The 27,812-nt window shown below is 40.1% G+C and overlaps 1 protein-coding gene across 6 annotated transcripts; it reads right to left on the minus strand.

The window, feature by feature from the left end:
* Nucleotides 1–1,217: 1,217 nt before the first annotated feature.
* On the minus strand, nt 1,218–27,798 carry C21H1orf159 (chromosome 21 C1orf159 homolog). 6 transcript variants are annotated; one of them, XM_039509037.1, is made up of 10 exons: nt 25,644–25,766; nt 20,093–20,181; nt 19,845–19,935; nt 17,384–17,459; nt 14,857–14,961; nt 13,775–13,840; nt 11,763–11,897; nt 6,721–6,746; nt 6,167–6,197; nt 1,218–3,680 (listed from the first exon to the last, which is right to left on the minus strand). In XM_039509037.1, exons 3-10 carry the CDS (start codon nt 19,914–19,916, stop codon nt 3,583–3,585), a joined length of 609 nt encoding a protein of 202 aa, XP_039364971.1. In that variant the 5' UTR covers nt 19,917–19,935; nt 20,093–20,181; nt 25,644–25,766; the 3' UTR covers nt 1,218–3,582. The 6 variants fall into 6 exon arrangements, with proteins under 6 accessions (XP_039364971.1, XP_039364973.1, XP_039364975.1 ...); XM_039509039.1 differs by having other exon boundaries at nt 19,845–19,962; XM_039509041.1 differs by lacking the exons at nt 19,845–19,935; nt 20,093–20,181 and adding an exon at nt 27,729–27,798 and having other exon boundaries at nt 25,644–25,770.
* Between the last annotated feature and the right edge of the window lie 14 nt (nt 27,799–27,812).

Raw genomic sequence — 27,812 nt, forward strand, 5'->3', positions numbered from 1 at the left:
TACACTTACTTAGCTCCTACTCTCCTCAGTTCACTTCCTGTTCCATCTCTTGAATTCAATCAAGTGGCTAACAGCTCGGGCACTGACCACTTCATCTTCAAGAAGGTTGTTCTGTTTTGGCCTGTGCTTTGGCTCAGAGTCCAGTTAACTGACAAAGCACTTTTCAAGTTTCCTCTCCATGGGGATCATTTGCATGGCCTGTATCTTTTTATACATTGCACTCTCCTCCTTGCTCTGATAACACTATTTGGGGATTTTCCCAGTGCCCATATAGTAGGTACAAAAGCTTTTGGCTTGTCCTTGCTCCTACATATACTTTGCTGAAAATAGCATATTTCCCACGTATAGGATCACTGCTCAACTCTTACTTTTGCTGGCTTTCTGGAAGAGCAAATACCTTTGTATTTATTTAACCACCTGTAGTTCAGCTGTCTGATTGTGCTCAGGTCTCACAATTACCCTGAATATTTTACAAAGTAAATTTGAAGAACACAAAACATAGCTTTCTGTTTACAATAAAGAACATCCTATCTACTGCATCAAACTCCTTTCAGAAAGAAACGCTTTACTATGAAGGGATTAGAGGTCTGTAAGAGTTTGATTATAGCTAAAGAGAACTTATTGTTCAGATTTACAAGTGTTACACTACACCACTTTCGTGTGTGGAAGGGTCTACTTTACCTGACAGCCTCATTGTCTTAGATTTCTTCTTGCTACCCTCTTCTGTCTCTTTAGTACAAGATCCACACAACCTTATGTCAACTCAGTGATGTGAAATTTAAACAACCATTTACTTTAGACCAAATTCTCATCTACCATAACTACACTGACTTCAGTGGAGTTATTGCCAGTAGAAAATTTGGCCCATCACCTCTGAATTCAGGCATAAAGGGTGATATATTCCTTGCTTTAGATCCTTGTAAATGAGCATTTATAATGATAAACAAGTTAAAGGGGACACGTTTAAGTGCTTCCAGAGGAAAACAGATTCTCTGCAATCATCAAGGAATTCTGCTCCTCTCCCCTCTTATTGCCCTGCTATCATATTGCATAATTGGACAGGAGACTTATGGACATTTTTACTTTCTCCTGAAACCTGAGCTGTGGAAGAGGCAACACGCCAAGTGAGATGGATCAGTGATTTGTTTCTTGTGCTAAGTTTGCCCCTTTCTTCCTGTGCTTAGAAAGGAAATACATCCATGACCTCAACAATAGTTAAAAAAAGCTGAAAGGTGTTTATTTTGGCACAATTTAAAAATACCCCGGCACATTAAATATCAATCCTTTGTCCTTGAATTAATCATTTATAGCTCAAGACTCAGTCATCAAGTGTTCAATAAAACCAGCTGTGTGGGGGAGAAAACAACAGTATGCATTTAACGTGACAGTGCAAAAAAAACCCTAAGTAGGTTCTATCCAGGAATCCAGTTAGGTCAGACAGCATTAATGTGATCTGAGCAAACTACAAAGCCCATGGGAATAAAGTTTGCTGTGTTTGAAAAGTTTGACAGAAAGCGACATTGGCACTGAGAAACCTGAACTCTGTCTTGGGGATGGGGGAAGGGGGACGAAGCATCGGATACTTGGCACTAAACTGTTATAGTGATGCACTTGAGGGTCAGACAGGGTTCATCAGACAGATACAGACATGTAGCAGTGACATGGGCCAGTGACAGTCCCCACACAGCAATGGAGAGAATGACCCATCAATGATTTATGTATGGAAAGAATTGATGAGCAACTATGCCATGCATGGATGCAGTTTCATTGACAGATTCATAAGCATTGTATCGTTGCATAGTTACTTCTTTCTCCTATAAAGTTAAGTTGTTTCCGACACTTTGTCAGTTCATAGCCCCTATGTCTTCCTACCACCTCAAAATGTCATTTGTATCAGAGGTAAATCCTATTGATACATAGAGAACAGACATAGAAAGTAACTCTGGCAAAACTCCTACCTCCTGGTTTGGGAATAGACAAACGATACACATACCGTACTCAAGAACGGAAGCTTCCCCTCTCAAACGGCCTGACTTACTGTGGCTGTTAAGTTTTAGCAGACAGAAAAAAATAGCAATTAAAACTAGGTTGGATTTAATCAAACAGGGGAGTCAAAGTTTTACATATAGTGATTCAATGTGTGTGGCTAGCAGGCCCTGCTCCTTCATAGTTTCCTCTTTAGCCCCACTGTCTTTGAACTCCCTGGAGGAAAGCTGCAAAATGAGAGGTTCCATTCTCAGGAAAGAAATGCAAACAGTTTACACTGCATTAAAATGTGCATAAAATAGATATCTAATAAAAAAGACTAGTAGCTCTTCCTTGCTCCCAACCCAAACCTTACTCTATAGCTTTGAACAAGCCTCTGGCTGGAGGCAGAGAGGGTATCTGAATTATGAGGTTTACACTCTCCACACTGGTGTCACATTGGCCAGAGACAGCTACTTTAGCATTTTTAAAGATAAGAATAAATTGTTGTGTTCTTGAAATCATGATGGCTACCACTGCTGGTGACAAAAATCCACAAGACATTTCCTCTAAAGAACACACTGTGGTAGTGAGGTTTAAACAAAGGCAGGTGGTGTGTGGGGGAACTCAAAGGCTAAGGTGCTGATCTGCAGGCCTTATGTGCATGGAGGATTAGATTGGGGAAACCCTTACTTGTGTTGGTGAGAATTCCCAATACAACTCCAGTTGAAATCAATGTGTGTAAGTGCTCAGGGTGGCTCAACCTAGCTTAGAGAGTGTGCCTTCCTTTAGACCGCAACAGCCACCCTCATGAAATGCTGGAATGAGGCAAGGCTGGGTGTCTCAGTGGGGCAGAAATAGCAGCTTATCAACTACAAAGCCACAGCAAATGGATCCTCATGTAGGGCCTGACCTAAAAGTCCATGAAATTCACTAGAGAAACTTCCATCAACTTCATGGGCTTTGGATCAGACCCATACTGACCACAGTCTTCAGCAGCCCTTATGATGACAATATCTGGACATAGGTGGGTCTAAACCTACAGTTAAAAACCATGGTCCTCTATGACTAAGAAGCTGAAGAAGATGCTTCTGAAGGCATCAATTTTTGCATTGAGATACTTCATGTAAAATACATTTGTATTTTCCTGCAGCATTAAAGCCATGGCACTTAAGAGTTAACATTTACAAACGTGTCCTTTAAACAAGCCCACCTCGAAAAATCCGTTTCGGCCTGCTGCACTGAGGACTTCTGCTCTACAGCCAGACAGCTGACCACAATGCAGGAAAATGATCTTGCCAAAGCTGAAAGTGTTCCAAAAAAGGAAGATTCTTTACAGATTTTAACATAGCTTCTGTTAGGAGACAAATGAAACCACAGAGCTGGAAAAGTGCTTTTCAAGCCCATCAAAGCAGTTCACAGAACTGGATATATCCTATAATCATCATGTTTGCATTAGTTCAACTCCTCTGTCCACGTTTGGCACAAACCCATTTGACACAGTGGCTCGGCTTGTTTTTAGGTCAGCTGCTCCTGACATTTTCCTGGCATTCCAGCGGCTACAGAAAGTTTCGCCAACACTGTGCATATGTACTGAGTCCTCGTAAGTTTTGAAGGCTAAACATTGCTGACCCTGGTTTCAGCAGAAGGGATCATAGCAGCAGATGCAGACATCACTAACGATCGCTCTCGTCTGACGTAGCGTGGCTTTCGAACTGAAAGAGTGGGCACAGACACACAGTTAGTAACTGCTATCTAGTCATGGCTTCATAATTAATTCATACTTAAACAAGTCAGACAATGATCTGAAAGTGGCTATTGTTGTTCTAGAATATAGAGAGGAAAATTTGACCGATGACTAAATATTAACAAAGCCCACTAATACACCTGTTCTGAAGGAAGTACTTTAGTTACTTATTGAATTGAGTGCTCATTGGATACTAGTGTTTCCATTATTATTTCCATTTTCAGCCTTACAGAGATAAGCCACATATTATTCATGTTTTATGGCTATAGAAACCAAGGCAGAGAGGCTAAGACACTTGCCCCCACTCAGGGTCTCAGGATCAGAGCCAAGATTAGAATTCAGGAGTTCCTGGCTCTATCAGATTATAACTCCCTGAAGCCCAGAACAAATTCAGACAAGGGCTTTGTCGTTCAGGGGTGTTAAAAAAAAATCCCCCCCACACACCCTCAAATGACAAAAGTTTTACCGACGAAAAGCGCTGGTGTGAACAGCGCTCTCCTGCCAACAACGCCGCTGCTGCTTGTGGGACGGAGGAAGTTTTTTGTCAGCAGGAGAGCTCTGGAGAGTTTTTTGTTGGCGGCAGCTACACTGCGTGGCTTTTAGGGCACAGTTGTAGTGGCACAGCCGTGTCGCTGAAAGCCTCGTAGTGTAGCCATAGCTTTAGAGTCAGCATGCTGCCTGCAGGAAGGCCTAAAATTAAGATTGTGGTAACAAAGATTTAAATCTTAATTCTTGCATCTTAGATTTAAAAATAATCCATGTACACCACACAATGAAAGTAAACAGATTGGCTTGTTTAACATCCTCCTCCCCCAACAACATTTTATTCAGTTCCTGGAAGGCTTGATTGATCTTCCTTTAAAGTCAATAGGAGTTTTGTCATTGTTTTCAGAGTACACAGATCAGGCATATCTGTAGAATTGCAGGGTTACAAACACCAGAGTTACAAACTGACTGTCAACCACACACCTCATTTGGAACCAGAAGTACACAATCAGGCAGCAGCAAAGAACAAAAACAAAAAAAACAAAAAAAGAGCAAATACAGTACAGTACTGTTAAACATAAACAACTAAAAAAAATTAAGGGAAGCGGAAAAAAATTGACAAGTTAAGGAAACTTTCTGTGCTTGTTTCATTTAAATGAAGATGGTTAAAAGCAGCATTTTTTTTTGCATAGTAAAGTTTCAAAGCTGTATTAAGTCAATGTTCAGTTGTAAACTTTTAAAAGAACAATCATAACATTTTGTTTTGTTCAGAGTTACGAACAACTTCCATTCCTGAGATGTGCGTAACTCTGAGGTTCTGCTGTAAAGGATAGACTAGTTTTCAGTAGTGTCCTGATTAAATAATTGGATATACTCTATTAGGCAGTAGAAGTTTCTTTGATACCTATATGTGAAATAAGCAAATACAGTTTTGTAATATTTGCAATGTTACGTATCGCTGAATTTGCTTTTAACTTTGCATTGTTTTCAGAAATACTTGAAACTTGAAAGAGTGCTTACTTTTTTATTTGACAAAGAGTGATTGATGTCACCTTCTCCCATGTTATGAATGGAGAAGTAGCCAATATGATTCTGTTTCATTAAGCTTTCTTGTTTGCACATCAGCATCACAGACAGCTACAGCTTTGAGAATAATATTTGTTACTGTACTGATGCCTTTTTTGGTGGCCTCTGTGTCTGCTTTTTTCCTGAAATTCTCAGTAGAGGTTTGTTAAGAATAAATAAAGGCATCCCTAGAATGGATTATTTAATTATACACTCAGCACCACATGAAAGAACATGTGTTCAAAAAGAAAGAACGAAAAAGGACCGGTTAGATGAGCACCAATCCAGAGAACGGGTTACTGCCTGAACTTTTCATGCTTATTAAAACAACTCTGCCAACTCCTGCACAATTTTCATGTTCCGAACACCATGTAAGTGTCATTTGTTTCAAGAGGTGTGACGTTCAATCCAGTGAGCCTGAAAATGAGCCACCCAAGAATCCTCAAGATGTTCCAGCCCTAAAAACATGTCCCACTCTGAATAATTCATTTTTTGAACACCTCTGAAAATGTGAACACTCATCCATCTATTTCTAAGCCATCTATCGCCTAGCTGCCAAAGACACCATTAAGGAAGCATCACTTCTACTAGATAATGTAGTTGTCCATGTTAATAACTGAAATTACACCAGATTAACAAATGCTAATATTACAGACATTGTCACACTTCTGTTCCCTGAACAGACTTTGTCGTTTGAATTTTGGAGTTTGTTTATATATTTATACTTACTGGGTATTCCTGGCACTCCCAAAATGAGATTCAGATTTTTAGGGATATTGGTAGGTAGTTTTGTATTTCTTAACTATAAGCTAACAAAAAAGCTACCAGAGCAAGTTGTTGGAGGTGAAAATATTCACTGAAAAGTTTAAAGATCCCTCAAACATGGAATAGATCATTACCTACCTGAAGAAGTAGGTGGAGGTATCATTGATGCCTGCAGAACAGAATAAGGATCAAGTCAAATATAAAAGATCTTTGCATTTTCTAATATTACAGAAATTAGAAGTGGACACCAAGGTTACAATTATTTTTAATAAGCAAAATGTCCTCACTTGTGCTAACAACTCCTTAAAAGAGTAACATCTAATATAAATTCTAAAAAAAATCCATTTTCTCATTATTAATGCTGTGTTTACTTTTGCATTTTTCTCAGGATGGACAACAAACTTGAGAGACTTGCTTTATTGTTTTAGTCAATTCTGCTTCCAATTTCTTGTATGCCAATACAATGCTGCAAAGTTTGGGTTATAAAAACTGCAGGGGAATAGCTGTTTTAAATGGTTCGGACTTGAATTTTTAAAAGTAATTCAGGGACAGTTCTTTTTAGTTTAAGTTTTGTAACAGTTTCATTTCTACAAAATTCTAGATTTGGGCCAAAAATGTGACCTGACAGTATTCCTATAAATAACACTATTTGAAAGACGTTTATGTCCCTTAGAAGGAACGATTTTACTTACTGTTTCACTGGGCTGCAGAACTGATGCTAAGGGGAAAAGAGACAGGCCGTTATTGTTCTAAAAGGTTGGAACTGTTTGCTTCAATTGCTTATGTATTGTAGAAATTCTTCCCAATGAACAATCTGATAGGCCCAATATCCCAACCAACACTCGAGGGAGAATTCTCCCTCCATTGCTTCTGAGGAGACATCAGTACAAGAGTATTTGGAAATCAGAGCACGTTGCCCAGAAGATGTTTTTGTGCATTAAGGACACAGGATTCTCAAGCTCTCCAGGAAAGAGTTATTTTTACAGGGTTAAATCAGTTCTTATTTTGCTCCCTGAGGTAGCCATCGGAGCATCACTTTGTTTGAAGGAGCTGACGTGGAAGGAAAGCAGTAGAAGCTAGCTGTCAGTGTGTGAAGGCAGCAAATGGTGTGGAGATAGCAGGGTATAGCAGTCAGATGCAGCAGAAGAAACTGGGAGATACCAACCTTTACTGACAACAAAGCAAAAAGCCAGGCAAAATGAAATTCAGCCTGGCAGAAATCCTAAGAGATTCCCTCCAACAGGCTCTTAACTCTTCTCCCTCAGATAAAAACCTCAGTTTCAACATTGTGACATGTTAGGACAAAAGGGAACTAGCAGCACAAAAAGTGGAAATTCTAGTCTAAATGTTGTTAAACAGCACAAGTTTGGTGACCTGCCAGATTAGATGTCACAGCACGATAGCTCTTGACCCACTTATAAACACCCGAAGGGAGACCTGTGGTACCTAAACCTATTGAAAGAAACTTGTAAGAACAGGTTTCGATTTGTCAGTTTTCATGATACTAACAGTTTCTTTAGCACAAAATAGCTTAGCATCTAGGTGTCTATTATTGTACACTTTATATTAAGTGGCACCAAATTCACTAGAACTGTGCTATGCAATTAAGGTTACATGCCACTTTGATCTCACATTCCTCCTTGCTTGTGTATTGCTCTTATTTACTGATTTCTGTTGAGACGGTCTTGTTCTGAATTGGCTGTTAGAAGCTAAGTGGAGGTGAGGGGGTACCCAGCTGATGAGTGGATGGATCTGACTAAGAGTACCTCATTGTTAAACTGGTAGAACCTCTTAAATGGCAGCTATTACATGTGGGGTTGACAGAGAAGGGGTCGGGACAAGTAGAGAAATACAGATACATTTCTATATTATTTCAAAATTTACTGGGCAGAAGTTGAGCTACGCTATATTTACACACTTGCTCCCTGACCAGGAAAGGTTAGGGTGCAATAATATACACAGAATTGTTTTACACAGATTCTGCAACTGAAGAGAGAGTGTGAAAAATCCAGCTGACTCCATAAAAATTACATATTGGGCAAAATTTATACCTGGTATAATTCTACTGGCTTTCATGAGTTACCACAGGGATGAATTCAGCTCATTAGATTATAGCTACACAGCTGCTTTTCAGATTTACATTTTTTTCCAATATCGTTCTACAAAAGCAGAAACTAAGGGTGAGCAGGGGAGAGCTCGCTATAAAATGAAAGAATTCCTGAAGTAAAACGTGTCATTCCTCTGTTTCTGGGGCTCCCAAATAATCCCATGTGAAACACAGAGGCAAGTGTAGTGGTTAGAGCAGAGGAAAAACTAGGACTCTTTGGTTCTCTTCCTAATTCTGCTGCTGCTGCCTCATCTTGGGTAAATCCCTTGTCCTTCTGTGCATCAGTTTCCCTATATGCAAAACTGGTATAAAACAACAGTGTTGTGGGGCTTAATAAAACTTTCCAAAGTGCTTGGAGCGCCTTGGATGAAAAGTATTATTGTCAAATTCTATAAAAATGCTGCTTGTCCACATAGCATTAGTGTGTACTCCAGATATAGACCATTTAGTACCATCTAATGTGAAGGGCTGGATCGCTGGACCCTTTGAAACCATAAAATAATTCAACTAGTGTTAGTCACTGAGGCTGCACAAGAAGCATCCGTGCAAAAACGAAATTGAAAATAGATAAGTTCTGTATTGCCACGAAAAATATACACGGAGTGCAGAGGAAGTGTTTACTCCATGTATAAGAACACAAGAATGACCATACTGGGTCATACCAATGGTCCATAAAATCATAGGACTGGAAGGGACCTTGAGAGGTATTCTAGTCCAGTCCCCTGCACTCGAGGCAGGACTAAGTATTATCTTGACCATCCCTGACAGGTGATTGTCTAACCTGCTCTTAAAAACCTCCAATGATGGAGATTCCAAAACTTCTCTAGCCCAGTATCCTGTCTTCTGACAGGGGACAATGTCAGATGATTCAAATGAAATTAACAGAATAGGGCAATCATCAAATGATCCATCCCGTTATCCACTCCCAGCATCTGGCAGTCAGAGGCCTAGAAACAACCAGAGAAGTTGCATCGATGGACCTATCCTCCTGATGAACTTACCTAATTATTTTTTAAATCTATTTGTGGGTTTGGCCTTCACAACATCCCCTAGCAACAAGTTTCACAGGTTGACTGTGCATTGTGTGAAGATGTACTTCCTTTTGTTTGTTTTAAACCTGCTGCCTGTTAATTTCATTGGGTGACCCCGGTTCTTGTGTTATGTGAAGGGGTAAATAACACTTCTCAAGTCACTTTTTCCACACCATTCATGATTTTATAGACCTCTATCATATCCTCCCTTCATCATTCCTTTTCCAGGCTGAGCAGTCCTAGTCTTTTTAATCTCTCCTCATATGGAAGCTGTTCATAAGAACATAAGAATGGCCATACTGGGTCAGACCAAAAGTCCACGTAGCCTAGTATCCTGTCTTCCAACTGTAGCCAATGTCAGGTGCCCCAAAGGGAATGTACAGAACAGGTAATCATTAAGTGATCCATCAGGTCGCCCACTCCCAGCTTCTGGCAAACAGAGGCTAGGGACACCATCCCTGTCCATCCTGGCTAATAGCCATTGATGGACCTATCGTCCATGAACTTATCTAGTTCTTTTTTGAACCCTGTTATAGCCTTGGCCTTCACAACATCCTCTGGCAAGGAGTTCCACAGGTTGACTGTGCTGCTTGCAGGGATTTCACTTTTTGCACTGTACCTTTTAATTTCTAACTAACTTCCTCAATTTTGTGTACTCCCACAGTCTGAAATTAAATGCAAGTGTTGTGCTGCTGTGGTGTTTTCCCCACCACAGGGATGTTAATATAATTAAATTTATGGTCACTGTTACCAAGCGGTCCAGCTATATTCACCTCTTGGACCAGATCCTTGATTTAGTCCTAAGTGGAGCACAGAATTGCCTCTCCTCTTGTGGGTTCCAGAACTAGCTGCTCCAAGAAGCAGTCGTTTAAGGTGTCAAGAAACTTCATCTCTGCATCCCGTCCTGAGGTGACATGTACCCAGTCAATATGGGGAAAGTTGAAATCCCTCATTATTATTGAGTTTTTTATTTTAATAGCCTCTCTAATCTCCCTGAGCATTTCATGGTCACTATCACCATCCTGGTCAGGTGGGCAGTAATATATCCCTACTGTGATAGTCTTCTTATTAGAGCATGGAATTACTATCCACAGAGATTCTATGGTACAGTTTGGTTAACTTAAGATTTTTAAATTATTTGATTCTATGCTTTCTTTCACATACAGTGCCTCTCCCCGACCAGCACGACCTGTTCTGTCTTTCCAATATTAGTATTGGAAAGTATTATTGTGTCCCATTGATTATCCTCATTCCACCAACTTTCTGTGATGCCTTTTATATCAGTATCATTTAATATGATGCACTCTAGCTCATCCATCTTATTATTTGACTTTTAGCATTTAAAAGCCTGTCACTTTTTAGCTGTCTGCCATTTCATTTGACTGTTTCTCATCAGATCCTACCTGTATTTTATCATTTTCAATCCTCTTCTCCTTACTAGGACATAGAGAATCTCCATTAATAGATCTTCCTCCTAAGGGATGTGTCTGTTCGAACCACATGCTCCCCTGCATCTGTCGGCCTTCTCTCAGCCATTAGTTTAAAAACTGCTCTGCGGTCTTTTTAATTTTAAGTGCCAGCAATCTGGTTCCATTTTGGGTTAGGTGGAGCCCATCCTTCCGGTATAGGCTCCCACTTTCCCAAAAAGTTTCCCCAGTTTCTAATAAATCATAACCCCTTCTCCCTACATGATCATCTCATCCATGCATTGAGACCCTTCAGTTCTGCCTGTCTAACTCGCCCTGTGTGTGGAACTGGAAGCATTTCAGAGAATGCTACCATAGAGGTCCTGGACTTCAATCTCTTACCTAGCAGGCTAAATTTGACCTCCAGGACCTCTCTCCTATCCTTCCCTATGTCATTGGTACCTACATGTACCATGACCACTGGCTCCTCCCCCACACTACACATAAGTCTATCTAGAACTCATACCCTTAATCATTTTTGTTGCCCTTCTCTGTACTTTTTCCATTTCTAATACATCTTTTTTGAGAAGGGTCAACCAGAACTGCATGCAGTCCTCAGTGCGTGGGCATACCATGGATTTATAGAGTGATATGATATTTATGGTCTTATCTATCCCTTTCCTAACGGTTCCTATCATTGTTAGCTTTTTTGATGGCCACTGCACATTGAGCGGATGTTTTCAGAGAACTATCCACAATGACTTCAAGATCTCTTTCTTGAGTGGTAATACTTAATTTAGACACCATTATTTTGTATGTATAGTTGAGATTATGTTTTCCAATGTGCATTACTTTGCATTTATCAACACTGAATTTCATTTGCCATTTTTGTAGCCCAGTCACCCGGTTTTGTGAAATCCCTTTGTAACTGTTTGCAATCTGCTTTGGATTTATCTATCTTGAGTAATTTTGTATCGTCTGCAAATGTTGCCACCTCACTGTTTCTCTATTTCCAGTTCAGTTTACGCATATGTAGGACTGCACTGGTCCCAGTACAGAAGTGCACAGAACAGATTACAATACATACATTAAAAATAATGTAGAACATGGAACTCTAAAACATATGGAAAAGGTTTTGGTGTTCTCTCTGTAAATAAATGATGAAACAGAGAATGACTAAGAAACGTTACCTTTATTTCTTCTGTAGAACATATTTGGAAGTTTATTGGCACGTTTGAGGTAGAAGAATGAAGCCACAGACAGTATCAGGAATAAACTGATGAAGAATGTCCCTAAAATGAGAGAGGCTGCCACTTCTGGGCCCCCTGTGAAATCAGAGGAAATAGCCTGTTATTTACTAGAAACCCCTATGATACAAGGGGCAAAGGGATTTATTCTCCCATCACTGCTATAGAGAATACAGAGTAAACGTCCTTACATTTAGATGACAGAAGAACATTCCTTTTGTGTATCAAAATATCAAACAGAAAACCTCATCAAAATTGTTAGGAAATATCCTCCAATACTAATTTTCCTGTGTTTTAGCCTCTACCTACACTATTTTAATTCTGTTTTCCTGACGATATCCACAGATTTTTGTTCCAAGTGTTTCCTTCCTTATCCTTTTCAAACCTGCTGTTGCCAGGCATTGAACAAAAGTGGATTCGTAACCAAAATAATAAGAACACTTAAGGTAAATTTAAATTCCCCAATACAGGATTGAGTCAGGCCATTGGTCATTAAATCTGGTATTCTGCCTTCAAAATGGCCAATTTGTAATGCCTCAAAGGGAAGTTAGACACTAGCAAAAAAATTTCTCCAGAACATTTGCTCAATTTGCTTAACTTATTTTGTTTAAGGTCATGATCACATGAGGTGGCATAGATTTATTTTACGAAGCAGAGGAATGCTGAAATTCTTGTTTTCCGGACACAGAAACAGCAGATACACCACATCTCTGGTATTTACTGTAAACGGAATACAAAGACTTTACCGCAGTACAAATTCTGGCTTCATTCTGTTTTTAATTTGTTTCATTCAGGGTCTGGGACAAAAGATGTTTAATAAGATTTTAAACACTTGGCATAGTGAGATTTTTAGTATAACACTACATAGATTATCTTAAGTTCCCAAAGCTATTCCCTAGATCTTGCAATTCCTTTTTTTAAAAAAAGCTATATATTAGTCCTCAGTTTCCCTGGGCAGGATAGCTCTTCTTCTTTACCGTTTGGGTACAAGTTTCACAGAGCAGATGCAAAGGTGATTTACCTCTATTCCATCACACACAGTATAAAAGGAAATAAGCAGCACTTGTTTTACACGCACAATAAATTAGAATTTGATTGACAAACCAGGAATCATGAGGCTTACTCACATCCAAGAGCCCCCACTCCCCTTCTGTGCAGATCATAAGATAACACAACTGGGCATCTCTGGTGGGCTCTGCCAGAGAAGTACAGGGATACAATAGCAAGAGGTGCTGCAGGTCAAGATTTATGTGCACTGGCAGAGCTGTCTGGAAGGAGCTTGTACAGCACCCAACTATATATGAATCTTGTTAATGACTATACCATTTACGCTCTCACTTCATGAGCATTCATATTAAGTGGCTATTCTAGAGCAGAGCACTGAATCACCTTGTCTGGGATCCTACCTCCAGTAGTGGCCCATACTTCAGCAATCTAATTATTTTCAATTTATATTTGCTTGCAGTACAAGTGAAACAATGCATGTACGGAGTCAAGTTAAAGGGACTGGTGTAGTTTACAACCAGGTCCAGAAATAAAAAGTTTTAAGCCCTAGAAGAGCCAGTCAAAGTCATTCGGCATCAGATCTAGTTAGAATTGGCAACTGGCATACCAAAAAAAATCCCACAACACTTGCTGGAGCATCAGGTTTAAAAGTCACCTAGCAAGTAACTGGCATAACTGTTTCTCTCTGCGCAAACTGCATCATGACAAAACACCATCCTGCAGAAGAAGTGCAGTTATGTCAAAATTTGGCTTTTTAAAAAAAAGAGTAATAAAAACTCCTACAATCTTGAGTAATTAACTACTCTAAAATGGCTGCTACACTTAAAAATATGGGAGAAAACATCTCACCGAGATTGTATCAAATGCTATGTTGTCAAGCGGGTGCAGATGACAACAGGAAAAGCTTTAGAGTGGCTACCCCCCAACACAAGACAATTCCATTTACTTACCTATATTCTGTAGAAAGGGGGTTACGGTACTTATATTCATAGGAAAATTCATTCCTCTGGTACCAGCTATATGGGGAAAAATGCATTTTTAAGAAGCATTAAATTCAGTGCAGCTTTAGAAAAGGTTTTGAGTGACCTAAGCCATCATATCATATCTGATGCCTGATAATAGCACCTCTACCACTTCCTGGGAGAAATAAAGAAGAGGTGCATGATCACCCTCTTCTGGCAAAAGTGTTCATTACTGCACTGCCCTTACAGGAAGCCTCTTCTGTTAGTTTTTCTAAACGATTTATTAATTAAATGGAATGGACTGCTCAGAGGTAGGGTGACCAGATGTCCCGATTTTTTAGGGACAGTCCCGATTTTTGGGTCTTTTTCTTATATAGGTTCCTATTATTCCCCCATCCCCGTCCTGATTTTTCATATTTGCTGTCTGGTCTCCCTACTCAGAGGAGAACAAAAATGAGAAATGGAGCCTCTTACATATGAGATAGTGCAGTCCCGCTTCCTGAATAAAAGAGCTATTTGAGGTCTGAAGGAGTCCTTAGTATGTGGCTATGTAAATGCCTGTTTCTGAAAATAGTGATTAAATCATTCAAGAAATTCAATGTTAATTATTTGTTTGTTCTCAAAAAAAACCCAAACACATTTTGGTATTTGAGTTGTGCATGTTACAGATACTGAGAGTTCTTAAAAGCCACAGAAAGATATGGGTTGGATATTGCATTTGATTGTAAAGATCAGATATTCTAATGTGTAAACAAAAGGTGTCTAAAGATTAGGAGACAAAAGATCATAGATTACAGGATGCTGGGCCTCACACTGCTCTACTGCAGTCTCTGCTGGTTGATTTCAGGAACGTTCTGACAGGTTTTGAAGGATTTGTCACCCGAAGGTACAGTAGGGCCTCTGAGAATGATGGAAATTTCAGAGAAGAAAACTAGGAATGGAAATCCTCAGAATCTTTTATGGGACAGTCTTGGTTGAACTGAATGTGTATAAAGAGACCCCAGTGCAAATATATATATATATAAATAAATAAATAAATAAATTCAGGACCGGGATGGCAGATGACTTACTATTTCTACAATCGGTCAGATTGTAAGTTGACGCAACAGAAGTGGTTTCATTCTTGCATTTAATGCAACTGCTATTCCCATCCTCATTCCACTCTCTGTAACAACCTGCACAAGAACAAAATGTACACTGAGCTGGAAATGGCATGAGAAATGTCAGGAACATCCTTCTAGTCTCCAGAATCAAGCATCTGAGAACACAGGCTTCCTGCATAGAATGTCTCTTACTTACTATCATACCACACACAAACACAAACACAAACACACACAAAAAGAGCTTTAATTTCTAATGTGCCTGCTGCAACAAGAAAACAAGGTGTTATCCTACATATAAAGGTCATTAAGGAGAAATCAGCTACAAGCAAGCACATGCTAGGACAGTGTTTCTCAAACTGGGGTTGCTGCTTGTGTAGGGAAAGTCCCTGGCGGGCCGGGCCGGTTTGTTTACCTGCCCCGTCCGCAGGTGTGGCCGATCGCAGCTCCCACTGGCCGCGGTTTGCTGCTCCGGGCCAATGGGGGCTGCTGGAAGTGGCATGGGCTGAGGGACGTACTGGCCGCCGTTTCCAGCGGCTCTCATTGGCCTGCAGCGGCGAACCGCAGCCAGTGGGAGCCACGATCGACCGGACCTGCGGACGGGGCAGGTAAACAAACCAGCCCGGCCTGCCATGGGCTTTCCCTACACAAGCTGTAACCCCAGTTTGAGAAACACTGTGCTAGGAGGTTATTTTCATGTAGCTCCATTCACCATTTAGTTTTTTAAATTATGAAGAATAGGAAAATTTACCAATCCCTCCATGTCATCCCTTAAAAACTCCCAGACAAGAAGAAACCTCCCTGCTTATATTTTTCTCTGGGTCTCCATCCTGCTAAAACAAGATTTAAGACCACGTCTGTGTATTATATCATAAGCTAAGGTAGAGAGAGAGGCATAAGATGCTAAGAACCAGTAAAGGAGCTTCTGCATCAGGATATATTGGACTCAACCCTGTCAGTCACTCTGGGGCTAGTAATTAACAATATGAAGGTGGCCTATAATACAGTATTTTTCTATTGCCCAAACTTCTTTGGTATTGTGTAGTTTGCATCAGTTTACAAGGACTCAATCCTGTATAAACTATTCCATGACAGGTAAGTGGGGTCTTTTCTATCAGCCATCCTACCAAAGAGGGCTGAAAACGGATTCAATTTGTGTCTTGAGTGATGATATCTGTCTCTCAATTTATGTTTAAAGGCACAAGTTTCTATCTTTGATAAGACAGGAAAAAAAGTTAAGGCATGTCTTCGGCACTAACTTTATTTAATAGAATAAAGCAGTAGTGGCTTCATTCTGTGTCTTATGACCCAGGAGCTGGATGATTAGAAGGATATTCCTGCTAGATCATGTTACAGTCTAGATTCTAAAGCAAAAACTCACTATGTAGGCCAAAATCCAGTCCTCCACAGCCTTTAGCCAAACTGGAATAAATTATTCCATAAGGCACACTATTAGTAAGGCACTGATTGGAAAACAGCTCTGCTGGTAGGTTTTCCTCCGAGGGAAGCTGCACATTTGATGCCCTTAGTAATAAATTACACCTGACGTTTAATTTAAACACAAACATGCCCACTGTAAGGGCAAAGCCTTTCTATAGTAAATAAGAAGAAAGCAACAAAGTACTTTATCTGACACCAAAGGTTTCAGTAGTTTAACATTTATAGCATGATGCAAAAAGATGTGAATCTATAAGACTTATGGACAACAGTTTGTGCCACATCTCAGATCATTTAAGAACAGGAATGAGTGTAGTAATCATGTAATGTTTAAGTAACTGAGCAGCAAAGCATTTAGCTTAGAAACATAACGAACCTTAAGATACCTTTTAATATTCAATGTGAGGAAAAGACAGAACCCATGGTTTTAGTCATAAGAAAAAAAACGTGATTTTCAATTCTTTAGTTCTACAAAGAATCAGTAATATTGAAGCATATATGTTCTCTTACCGATCTTGAGTCTAGAAGAGTTTGGTTATTTTTTAAAGCTTTCCACTTCACCTTAAACAAGGGTGGATTTTTACAAACATTAGATCATCTTTTCTCCTGGCATTGTTGGAAAATGATAAAAGGAGGTAGGAAATCAACTAATATTGGCACAAAAGGGAACCCACATCATTTCCTGGTAATAAGAGATAGTATAGTTGCATCATATTAGCCAAGGCTTAAGTCTTTCTTCCCACCCCCTTAGCTGTATATTACTGTATTTTTGCATCACATGTGCTTGTAAATATTAATTTATAGTACACCTTGCATCATACCACTTTATGGTATGTGAAAACTGAAGAAAAAGTTCAGCAATGCCAGGCTACTATCCTCCCTATGTGAGCATACAGTTTCCATAAGAATTGATGAGAGTTACATGTGTTCATACAGAGAACATTCCTCAAGATGCATGTGTACAGTAACTTTTCTTTCCTTCCCTAATTAATTAGCTTCTGTGTTTTGCCACTGGCTACAGAAAAATGCTCTGGAAATTTCTCTTGGACAAAGGTACTACCTGGACTGCACTGGTTAGTGACTGGACAGGTGCTGTTAGCATCCAATACATCCATACAGCATTCTGGCTGTGAAACCTAAAAAGAAAACATTACAGCACATTTCCCACAGCTCTTGACTTTATTAAAAACACAGCTCAATCTTACCTAGTACATACTAATGAAAAAGGAACAAATTACAGCGGCAGTTGAAACTGTATCAATGAACACTTCATTGTCCATTTTTAATAATCAGCAGTAGAGGATACAGAACAGGTTGGATTACATCAATGAGATCATTTTGACCAATCAGCAACTGCAGAAATTAGGGCTTTGCGAACAAATGTAAAAGAAGGTACATGTCAGTGTAGATTTTGGATGCGACCTCATAGAACCACTTTGTAAAAGCATTTGCCAACTTTTCTAGAACAGTGTACAGTTCATTTCCGTGGGCTGGATCACTCTCTCCTGAGGTAAAACCCTGGAGAAGGAGCTCTCAGCATGGTTGCCATAACAGATTTTCCCTAATCATTTTCTTTGGCCCTTGCAGAACAGGCCATAGGACCACTCCAAAAGTTGCAGATTCCAGGGGGGCAGGAGGCCAGGATCATCCATGAGGGTCTGTGCTTCACAGCAGCTCTAACTCCTGGTAGCCCCAGAAACTCCCCTGGGACACAGCTGCCCCAGAAACCCTCTGTGAAAGAGAATCCCCACCAGAAAGGGGACTCCATAATAAATGTGCAGGATGATGCATGTCTATCTTGTCTCACTTAGTTCTCATTGTTTTCGCCTGCACAGATCTTAGACTAGCAGAGAGTGCTCTGTGGGCTCTAGGGGGACTGCTGCAGAGGCAGCTAAGCTAGGTCTCCTCTGTGCACAGATCTGAGGGTCTTCATTCCTCCCCCATACTCCAAAGTGAGGATAAGGCTGATTTTTTATTAAACTTCACATTTTCATTGGAGTTTCCTAATTTCACAGAGCACCTTTAGAAAAGGGAGATTTGCATTAATATTGTAGGTGAAAAACATAATGTGTGTCAGAATCATGGCAAAACCCAATCTCATGTGAAACAGCGCCCTGAATAAAACTGCTCTCTTTTTGACGTTCATATGCAGCAACAGTAGAATTCAGTTATAAAAAAAAACAAAACCCTCTCTCACTGTAAGGATGTCAGTACTATAAAGTGAAAGCACTCATTAGAGCACTTCATATTCATGTAAACAAGCCAAACACCAGATGCCTAATTTTAAAAATAAAAATGTGTGGTTTTGCAAGACAGATACTACTATCAAAACTCCTCCCTTACAGAAAAGCCATTCTGTCTCTGGATATCCATGTTGCAATGCATGAAAGTGTCATTTAAGCTACACAACCCTTCCTCATGGTGTTAAGAAAAATGTTCTGAAACAATATGGGCTAGTGGACTGAGCACAGAGCTGGGAGCCAGGAACTTTGCAGTTGTATTAAATCTGATTTTTTTTCTCAAAAATACCAAGGTGTTCAAGTCTCAAAACTCACAGATTCACTGAGCTTGGTGGAAAGTAACACAAGATCAGGCTAGAATTCAAGCATATGATTAAAGGGTCAAAGTCAGTCTGAACCAACCCAGCATAGTATTTGTTATTACATGCAGTCATCAATTAATCAAGCAAGTGATGAGGTTCAAGGATATCAGGAAGAGTGTATCATTCATCCCTGACCTGGTTGAGATAATCAAATTTGTAATGACTGCGGCAGACTTCACCTAGTTAGTGGAGTTTGGGAGGGGAAGTCAGGGAACACTAAAAGAACCAGAAAGGCTCACAGTCAATGAGAAAATAGGCAGCTTGGTACATACAAAGGCTTGTAGGTCAAACTGTCCTGGAGATAGGTTATAAATTTCTGCCCATTCACTGTGCAATAGGCAGCAGCAGTTTCCTGTAGCCTTGGGCAGCTTTTTAAAGCTGATTTTAGGTTTCCATATTTTGGGCTACTTTTGTAGCTATTGTACTGCCAAGCAGCTAGAAAGATTAAAAGCTTTCAAAATCACGATTGTCTATGTTTTTCAGAGTGTGACCAGCTGCATGTCTTCTAGCCAGTGCGTTTGTGTTGGGACGGGGGGAGTCAAAGCTTTGACAGGCAGTCTTCAAAACAAGTTCACCTTCACAAGTTGCCAAATTGTCTAGACAGAGCATCCAATCAATACTGCAATTTTGGGGTTAGATTTTCATTCCTGTTGGGCACGATTTGCTCCGTCGACCTACCATATTGCTCATTGGCAGCAAACGCTGCTTGAAGGAAGGAAAAGCTGATATTAATGTTTACAGGCAAGTTCTGGGTGTGCTGCTTTTCCTGTGATCAGAAAATCTTCTATAAACAGCATTTTAAGGGGGAAACCCCCCACTTCCTTCCTAAGATAATTTAGCATATAAACAGGCAATTTAAACTCCATTTCATTCATAGCAGAATGAAATTTCATGCAGAGCTATGACATATAATACATACCAAACTTTCAGTGGATTTGCTTGTAACTTCAGCTATGAGTCTAGTTAGGAGAAGGACATATGACATTGCCATGCCCAGGAATGAGAAATGTCTAAACAAAAAGAGAGATAATGGAACACTATATTAAGGACAGAGAAGGTAGAATCTCTCTCTCTCTGTCTGCATCCAAAACAAACTTCTGAGGAAATGTTAATTTTAACTGAACACAAAGGCTTTTATATTCAGCGTCTCAGAGGAGAAAGACTTACCTTGTTTAAAGGTACAAATTTGAGACACTCAGAATTTTCACTCCAGCTGCAGAGGGGCAGGTTTCTGGATATGGCAGACTGTGTGGTTGCTAGGAAACAAGGAGCCTTATCAGTCTGCTCCAAACAGGGCTATGCAGAGACTATTCCACACCCATGATCCAAAAATCAATGGGATTGCAATACGAACAGTTACTGCCTGGCACCATTGCTGATAAACCTGCCCACAACAACCACCGACTCCTCTGGCTGCAGCACTGAACTGCAAAGGATTGGTATCAGGATACAGAGTAACAGCCCTTCAGAAAGGTAATGCCATAGTTATTCTCCCCAGCACAGAGACCTGAAGTCTTAATAAAGTTTACAAGTTAAGATGCAACATCATCAAATTCAAACAGAAGTTTAGCTAGTTAGGATTTCTGGCTGCAATAATTTAAATTAGATTATTTTGAAACTATTTCCATATAAAGCAGAATGTAGTTTTTCAAACTATTGTTACATACATGTGTCTTCTCTTCCCCACTTTTTCCAGCCAGGCCCAAAAATGACCCTAATGGAAGTCAATCCCCTTCTCCCAGTCCTAATAAAGTTTAGCTAACCAAAAACGTATCTTCAACTACTTGATCTGACTCTGCTGTTCAAACACTTGCTATGTTATCACCATGTTATCAACACACACTACAGCCAATACAGTGTGTGGTAGCCAGACCCATTTTCCTCTGAAATACTATGAAAAAAATAAACTTTCAAAGCAGCCTACCTGCAGGGAAAATATTTCAGAGGAAACATGAAAGACCTCCCAACTGAAGTTTAATAAGAAGAAAAAAGTTAAAAATGGTGACTGCAGGCTGAACGCTCCAGATGGGCCTTCAGTGTCATTTAATAAACGGAAAGTAGCTATTGAAGTGTTGTTGCATAAAAAGGATCCTGTGGGTGAATTTTAAAATAATTTATATTATTACCAAATTACTGAGAGTCACGTAATGCAACGTCAACCAATTATTAAAAAAAAGCTAAAGGAACCCTCATAAACCATGTTAAACAAATTTGACTTCTATATTGAGAGAAAACCTCCTTAAATCTTAACTTTCATAAGTCTTTCTGTTAATACCAAACAAAGTAGTCAGACATACTTTTTGTCCCTAACTCCAAAAATTGGACCAAATGGTTTGGTGGTCTTGGTAGGAAAAGGGTCCATTCCTCACAGTGACCACTACTATAATTAGCCCCCTTCACAGCTCTTTCAAACCTAGAGACTGAGGACTTGAATGGGCTATGGAGATCACACTCCTCTTCCTCCCAGAAGAGGTCCCTCCAGTCAGGGATGATTTAAGCACACAGGCAGAGCAAAGTGGGGAAAAGACTACACTGCATGATACCTCATACTGTGGACATCAAAGAATGTCAAGTCTCCTGTGGTGTCAATTCAACAACTTCCACAATTCCATTAGTTCAAGTTTAAATTTACACACATGAATAAAGTGACACCACTGCCAAATAATAAACAGTCAGTTCAAGTTCATTATGTACTTGGCACTATCTGACACTGATAATTGAAGACTCCAGGAAAAGATTGAGCACTTGATTAGACTTGCTAGTACTGGTGCAGATTACAGTATTTGGAGACGAAGTGTATGTATCCCCCATGAACAAGATGGTTCTCCAAAATGAGACATTTATAACAGAGAATTAATGAACCTCAGGAACGACAGTTACGTACATCTTGCTTTTACGTTATGAAGTGCACTGCATTAGGAAGAGAGTTCTTTGGGTCACCTCAAACTATAAAATGGGCTATTGAGGGGAGATAAGTCAGAAGAAAAAGTGCATTTGAAAGGATTGGAAAAGATTCAGATTTGGGGATTACAAAATTGGACATCTTTAGGGCAGGATGGAAATAAATTTGTAATTCACAAATAGGTCCCCAAACTACTGGTGAAAACAAGATATATTATTCAACAGCATGTTTGAAACCTCAATCACTAGTTTTAATCCAAACCTCAATCATCAACATTCTTCTAAGATTACTTAAGAAGACATCTTGTCTAGAGATTAGAGTATAGAAACAGGTGCCAACAAATCCTAAATGATAATACTGCCTCTGCCACTTATTTCTTGTACAGCTTTGGGCAAGACACTCAATTTCCCCCTCCTCAATTTACACGTTTGTAAACAGAGATCACAGTTACCTATCCTCATAAGGGTGTTCTGAATATCAATCTTTGTTTGGTATTATCAAAATGTAAAATGGTTATATAAATGCTAAGAATAATTCTACTCTGAGTATGTAGATGCAGCTTTGTTTCAAGTATAAAGCCTTTCAATAATAAGACTTCATAGGACTTAGTTTAATGTCCTCTTACTGTGACAAGAGTCTATAAATTCAATCGTATTGGTGAAAAGGCAAAATAAAGTACCAGTACACTAATACTATAGATGAGATACATCCCGTGGTCAAGTCTGAGTGACAAAATTCCCTCTAGTAAGAAAATGGAATAATGGAGATTACACTGGTTTTATCACAATGCAAGAGTAAACATTTCAAAATGACCTACCTTGTGGAAAAATATTCCAGTTTAAAATAGCCTATGTTTTCCATATTTTATAGTAAACAAAAAGTTTTAAAGCCTTCGCTTGTAACTCACAGTGCAATTGACAAACATCCAAAAATGTCCTAAGATTAAAAAAAAAAAATAGTTTGGTCTATTGCCCAGACTGTTATCAAACCCAAATCCAGGTTCCTTGTGGGCTTTAAGGAAGCATGCTCCCTAGAATTTTCAGATGGTAGTAGACCTGTTTCTCATTTTTAAACACTTGACTCAAAAATATATTCATCACATGGAGTACTTATAGAGCTACGTACAAAGGACACGTGCACTTTAGGCTAGATTTTCAGCTGCTATAAACAGACACAGGGGAGACAAGACTACTCTTGATACTTTTCGAGGCAGTTCAACACTGCCATCAATTCTATAGCTTTAAAAAACATGTTGACAGTGTGTATAGCTTTAATATTTTGGGTTTCATTAATACATCCAACTCTCAGAGACAGAATTTGTCTTATCTTCTATACCTCATGCTCCTCAAAAAGGTAAATATTGCCTCTTTGATTATTTATGACTTCCACTGAGAAAATGTCCTCAGCTGTTATAGTCAGATGCTGATCAATTTTTCATCACTTTGGACTCTACACACAAATATCTGTCAATACTTGCTTCGTTAGTATAATGAAGTTAAATATTGAAGAGAGTCAGAGGGGAAAACTATTTATTTAAATAAGTACTTTCCTGTCATCTAAATATGTTTATCTTTCAGGAAAGAAAATTTTAATATCGTCTGCACAAGAAAACATCAGTAACTAGTTGCTTTCAGAATGACTGTTACTCATTCTTGTTGGACACAAGTTTATGGTATAGGCTCCACACACCTCTTGTATTTCCATCCCTGAAATACATTAGAGTACTAATCAACAGTGAGACAATTACATTTATGGACAGCTACTTGTTCACAGCTGCTAATGATTGTAGTGAACTAGAACATCTCCCCTGCAGCTGTTCCAGCAGAAATAGGACATTGGATAAAAATGCCTTTGAATCTTTCCAGAGAATTGATCTTTCTCCCTCTCAAACTATAAAAGCATCTTTTATATTTTATTTGAACCAATATTTGCTCATAGAAATATCTATTAGCAAATAAATGCAGAAGAGTGGAAACCTGTAAATATATTAAGAATACTTGATCAGATTAGGCATAGGACATTCAGTGAAGCGATGCTTGTAACATCATATATTTTGTTTAAATGAAAAGTAACGCTCATGAAAGGAGTCAGACAGAATTAGAAACTCAAATTTGTTATTAATAAAACAGGTAAAACATATGCAAAGTTTCTTAAATTTTGCTGCCAGTGTTTGGGTCCCTTGTGCAAAGACAGCTTGTAGTAAGTAGTTCATTCTCCATGCTAATCAAAGTGCAAGACAGCCAAATAGGGCACCAACTTTGATGGTAGTTTGTGCTGTGGACATCCATCCACTAGAATATAAATCAAGACCATGCATCTCATTTTACATGAGCCTTTAGCTATCAAATACTAATAGGCTTATTACTAACACCGTGGTCAGCACTTTAACTAGAGGGAAAAGACACTGCATCCCCTATGCAATCAGAAATGTAATACTGTTGACTTTAGAATGACATTATAACAGGAGGAGATAGCTTATTCAGAATATAATGCATAATTAAACAAATTACATGCAAATTAGAAAAACAGTTCTCTGGTGAGTACTACATCTGGCAGGACTTTCACTTTCAGTTTTAAAAAAAAAAGACAGGCAAACTGGAGTCCAGACCATAAGTGCCAACATCCTTTATTTTGAAAACACAGATATTACAATTAAACATTACTAAGGATAGATTCTGTCACAGAGTTTTTAGTAAAACTCAGGAACAGGTCTCAGGCAATAAGCAAAAATTAATGAAGCCTGTGACCTGTCCCTGAGTTTTCCTAAAAATACCCAGGGGGAGAAAGAGGGGAGGTGAACAGAGTGCTGCCGGAGTTTGCAGCTGCTCCAGCGGCAGGGGCTGACCACTGCTGCTCCAGCACCCAGGGGGCTGACCCAACCGCAGCTGCTGCTCTGGCAGGCCTGGGGCTGACCCCTGGTCAGTTGTTTGGCAGCCCCAGGGCTGACCGCCGGCCAACTGTTGCAGGGGCTGGTCAGCTGTTTCGGTGGCCCCGAGGTTGACCGGGAGCCACCGCTCTGCCCAGCACTGACCACCGGCTAGCTGTTCCAGCGGCCGCTGCTCTGACTCTGCCCCAGAAGTAGTCTTGGAGGTCCTGGAAAGCCACGGAATCCGTGACCTCAATGACAGAATCATATCCTTAAACATTAGATACTTCCTATCACAAAATGCTAAAAATAAAAACTAAAACCTTAAGTTATTGTCAGTTCTGATCACATGTGCTCGAATAGGCATAAGCTACATGCTTTACATTTTTACTTAGCAGTATTTATTTGGCTCTTGTAGCCTGACAACCAGAATATTATCCCTTTCCTGGATGCAGGGGTGCTTCTGTAGCTCAAGGTTTATTAAAAATAACAAAACTTAAATTAAAGATAGTCATTAATTATACTAGCATAGGTGTATTTTTAGCATTGTGTCCAGTATTAGAATCATAGAATCATAGGACTGGAAGGGATCTCAAGAGGTCATCTAGTCCAGTTCCCTGCACGTACGGCAGGACTAAGTATTATGAAAGAATTGTATCCACAAATTTGTTTGTTTTTTTTCCAGATACAGGTCAAACAAAACAAAAAAAGAAAGAAAAAGGAAGGGAGTGGGTGGTAGAAATTTGGTTTATACCTTTCAGGTGGATTCAGTCTCTGGTTATCAGATAAGATTTTGAAATTTTATCGTCTCCATTCTGCTGCCAAATGCATTTTTAGTTCTAAAGTGACCTTTAGTTGCTCGTAACTGTCAGGATATCATACAGGCAAAATAAATTAGATCCCAGTTTCATAAACCACATACTTACAAAGGCCAAAAAACTCTCACTTACCAAATTTTTCAGAGGTTCATACTGAAGTACTGGATCTTCCATAAACACTTTTTATTCAGGAAGGAGGAATTTAACATGGTGTACTGCTAGGTTCTCATTCATATTGCAGATACACGTAGCAAGACACCTACACAGTAGGAGGACAGGCAATTATTTGGGCTGTGCTTATCACAATCCATTACAAAGGAAAGGTTTTTTTTTTGTTTTGTTTTTTTTAAAGACTTGTTTTTCCAGCTCCTTTAACCTGTTTTCCCTGCTCTTCTAACACATACCTATGATAAGGACTGTGCTAATTTAGTTGGGACCTACAGAGTTGACCTAAGTGTATGTGAGGTCTCCTGCAAGCATTGAAACAGACCCTACAAGAGTGGAAAGTTACACTCACTTTAAGCCTTGTTTCTACTGAAAAGGAGTTAGTTACATGGTTTGAATGTGCCTAAAGCAGCCACTGGGTGATCCAAAACTGCCATCATTGTTCAGTCAGCCAGAAGTTTGCAATAACTACTTCTACAATGACAATTGTTACTGCTACCTTCAAAGTTTGATGAGAGAAATTAATGTTGGCAGGGTTTTGTGGCCAAAGTATAGTTACATACTCCAGTTACAGGTGCTTTAGAAATGCCTTTAGATGCTTACTAAGCCTGATCTTGTGCAATTAAAGAGATTAAACTGGTAAACACACTTTAAAAAGTACTTCCTGAAAACAAAACCTAAAAGCCAGGACTGCCAAACTATGATAATTTGAAAAAGTGTTTTTTCCCCTTAAGAATCCATTACAAAAATTCTTTAATTGGAGAGAGATTCTGTACTGTCAAATCATCCTAAAAACGTGGACATTTCCTTGTCTTAGATTTGGTAGAGATCTGATTTTACATAATTTATTTGTAAGGATTGGGAAGAAAAGAGAGATTTCTAATTCCTTGGCTTCCCCTTACATACCAAAATGTTGCAACCGCTCCCCGAGTTAAAATGTACAGTAGCTTCTTTGCCAGGGAATGTATTCTCCACACCCCCTATTTTTCTGTGGTTCACATTGCTTGCTAAATATATTACAACAAGCTATTTTCTGTCTGCAGCTTTGAAACCTTTGTGCAACTTCCCCTTCCCATTCCAGGAATTTCACTAATTACTAGTATTAAGACAGGCATTTGTTTTTATTAAGTTTTTTTTTTAGAAGAATCCTAAGACGAATCATTTTTGCCATGCCTGTTTTAATGCCAAATGTTAAGTCGCATTCAAGCTTAGTTTACTTTTTAAGCCTTCCTCATTCTGATTAAACTAGGCTGAGCAAAGCCCAGTAAAATGAACCCCAAAAATGTGAGCCCATCACCCCCAGAAAGGTGGGTGTATTGAGGGGGTTACTGGAGAAGGCACCAGCGCCATTTGAATCCCCAATATCTGTCCCCCTTAAAAAAGGTGAGTATATGGGGTGGGGGGAGTTACAGGAAGAGACACTGGGGCATTTCTCCTCCTCGTGACTCATCCCACCAAAGGGAAAAAGGGACATTAGTCATTCCCCATACTCTTGTTGTCCACCCTTCGCTCCGACTTGTCCCCCACAAAATATGGGGGCTTTGGTCTCCACCCCGGCTTCTTGATTCCCCTCCCTCCCCACACTGCAGAGGGAGGTTTGGCCCCCTACCCCAGAGAATGTGGGGGGCCCGAGCCGTCATCGCCCCCCCTCGCTACACCTCAGGATGCGGGGGAGCCCGAGCCCTCTCCTTCGCCCCCCCTCACGCTGGGGGACCCGGCAGGCCTGAGCCCCCAGAGCGCGGGGGGAACAGCGGAGTATCGCCCGGCCACCGGGGTGACTCTGCACCCCCGGGGTGGGGGGTTTCAAACCCTGCAGGCCCAGAAAGGATTCAAGCCCCTCTCCACAGCCACCCCCTCACCTGGGTGAGGAACCTCCAGAGCCGCCACCAGCAGGTTCCCTTTTGTACCCCCCGCCCTCAGGCGGCGGCCAGCCCGCTCCCTCCTGCGCCTCCTTGGGACTTGTAGTCCTGCTCTGCCCTCCAGCCCGCTGGCTCTGGAGCGTCTCTCCCGGTTCGGAACTACAATTCCCAGCGACCTTCGCGCTTCCCCCACCTGTGTCCCCTCACTCCACAGGGAACCCCGCCGCGGCGCCGCCTGGACGAGCTCCCTTCTCCGGAGCGCGATGCCTACTGGGAA

This window comes from Mauremys reevesii, linkage group 21 (assembly GCF_016161935.1).
Source record: "Mauremys reevesii isolate NIE-2019 linkage group 21, ASM1616193v1, whole genome shotgun sequence".
NCBI lineage: Eukaryota > Metazoa > Chordata > Testudines > Geoemydidae > Mauremys > Mauremys reevesii.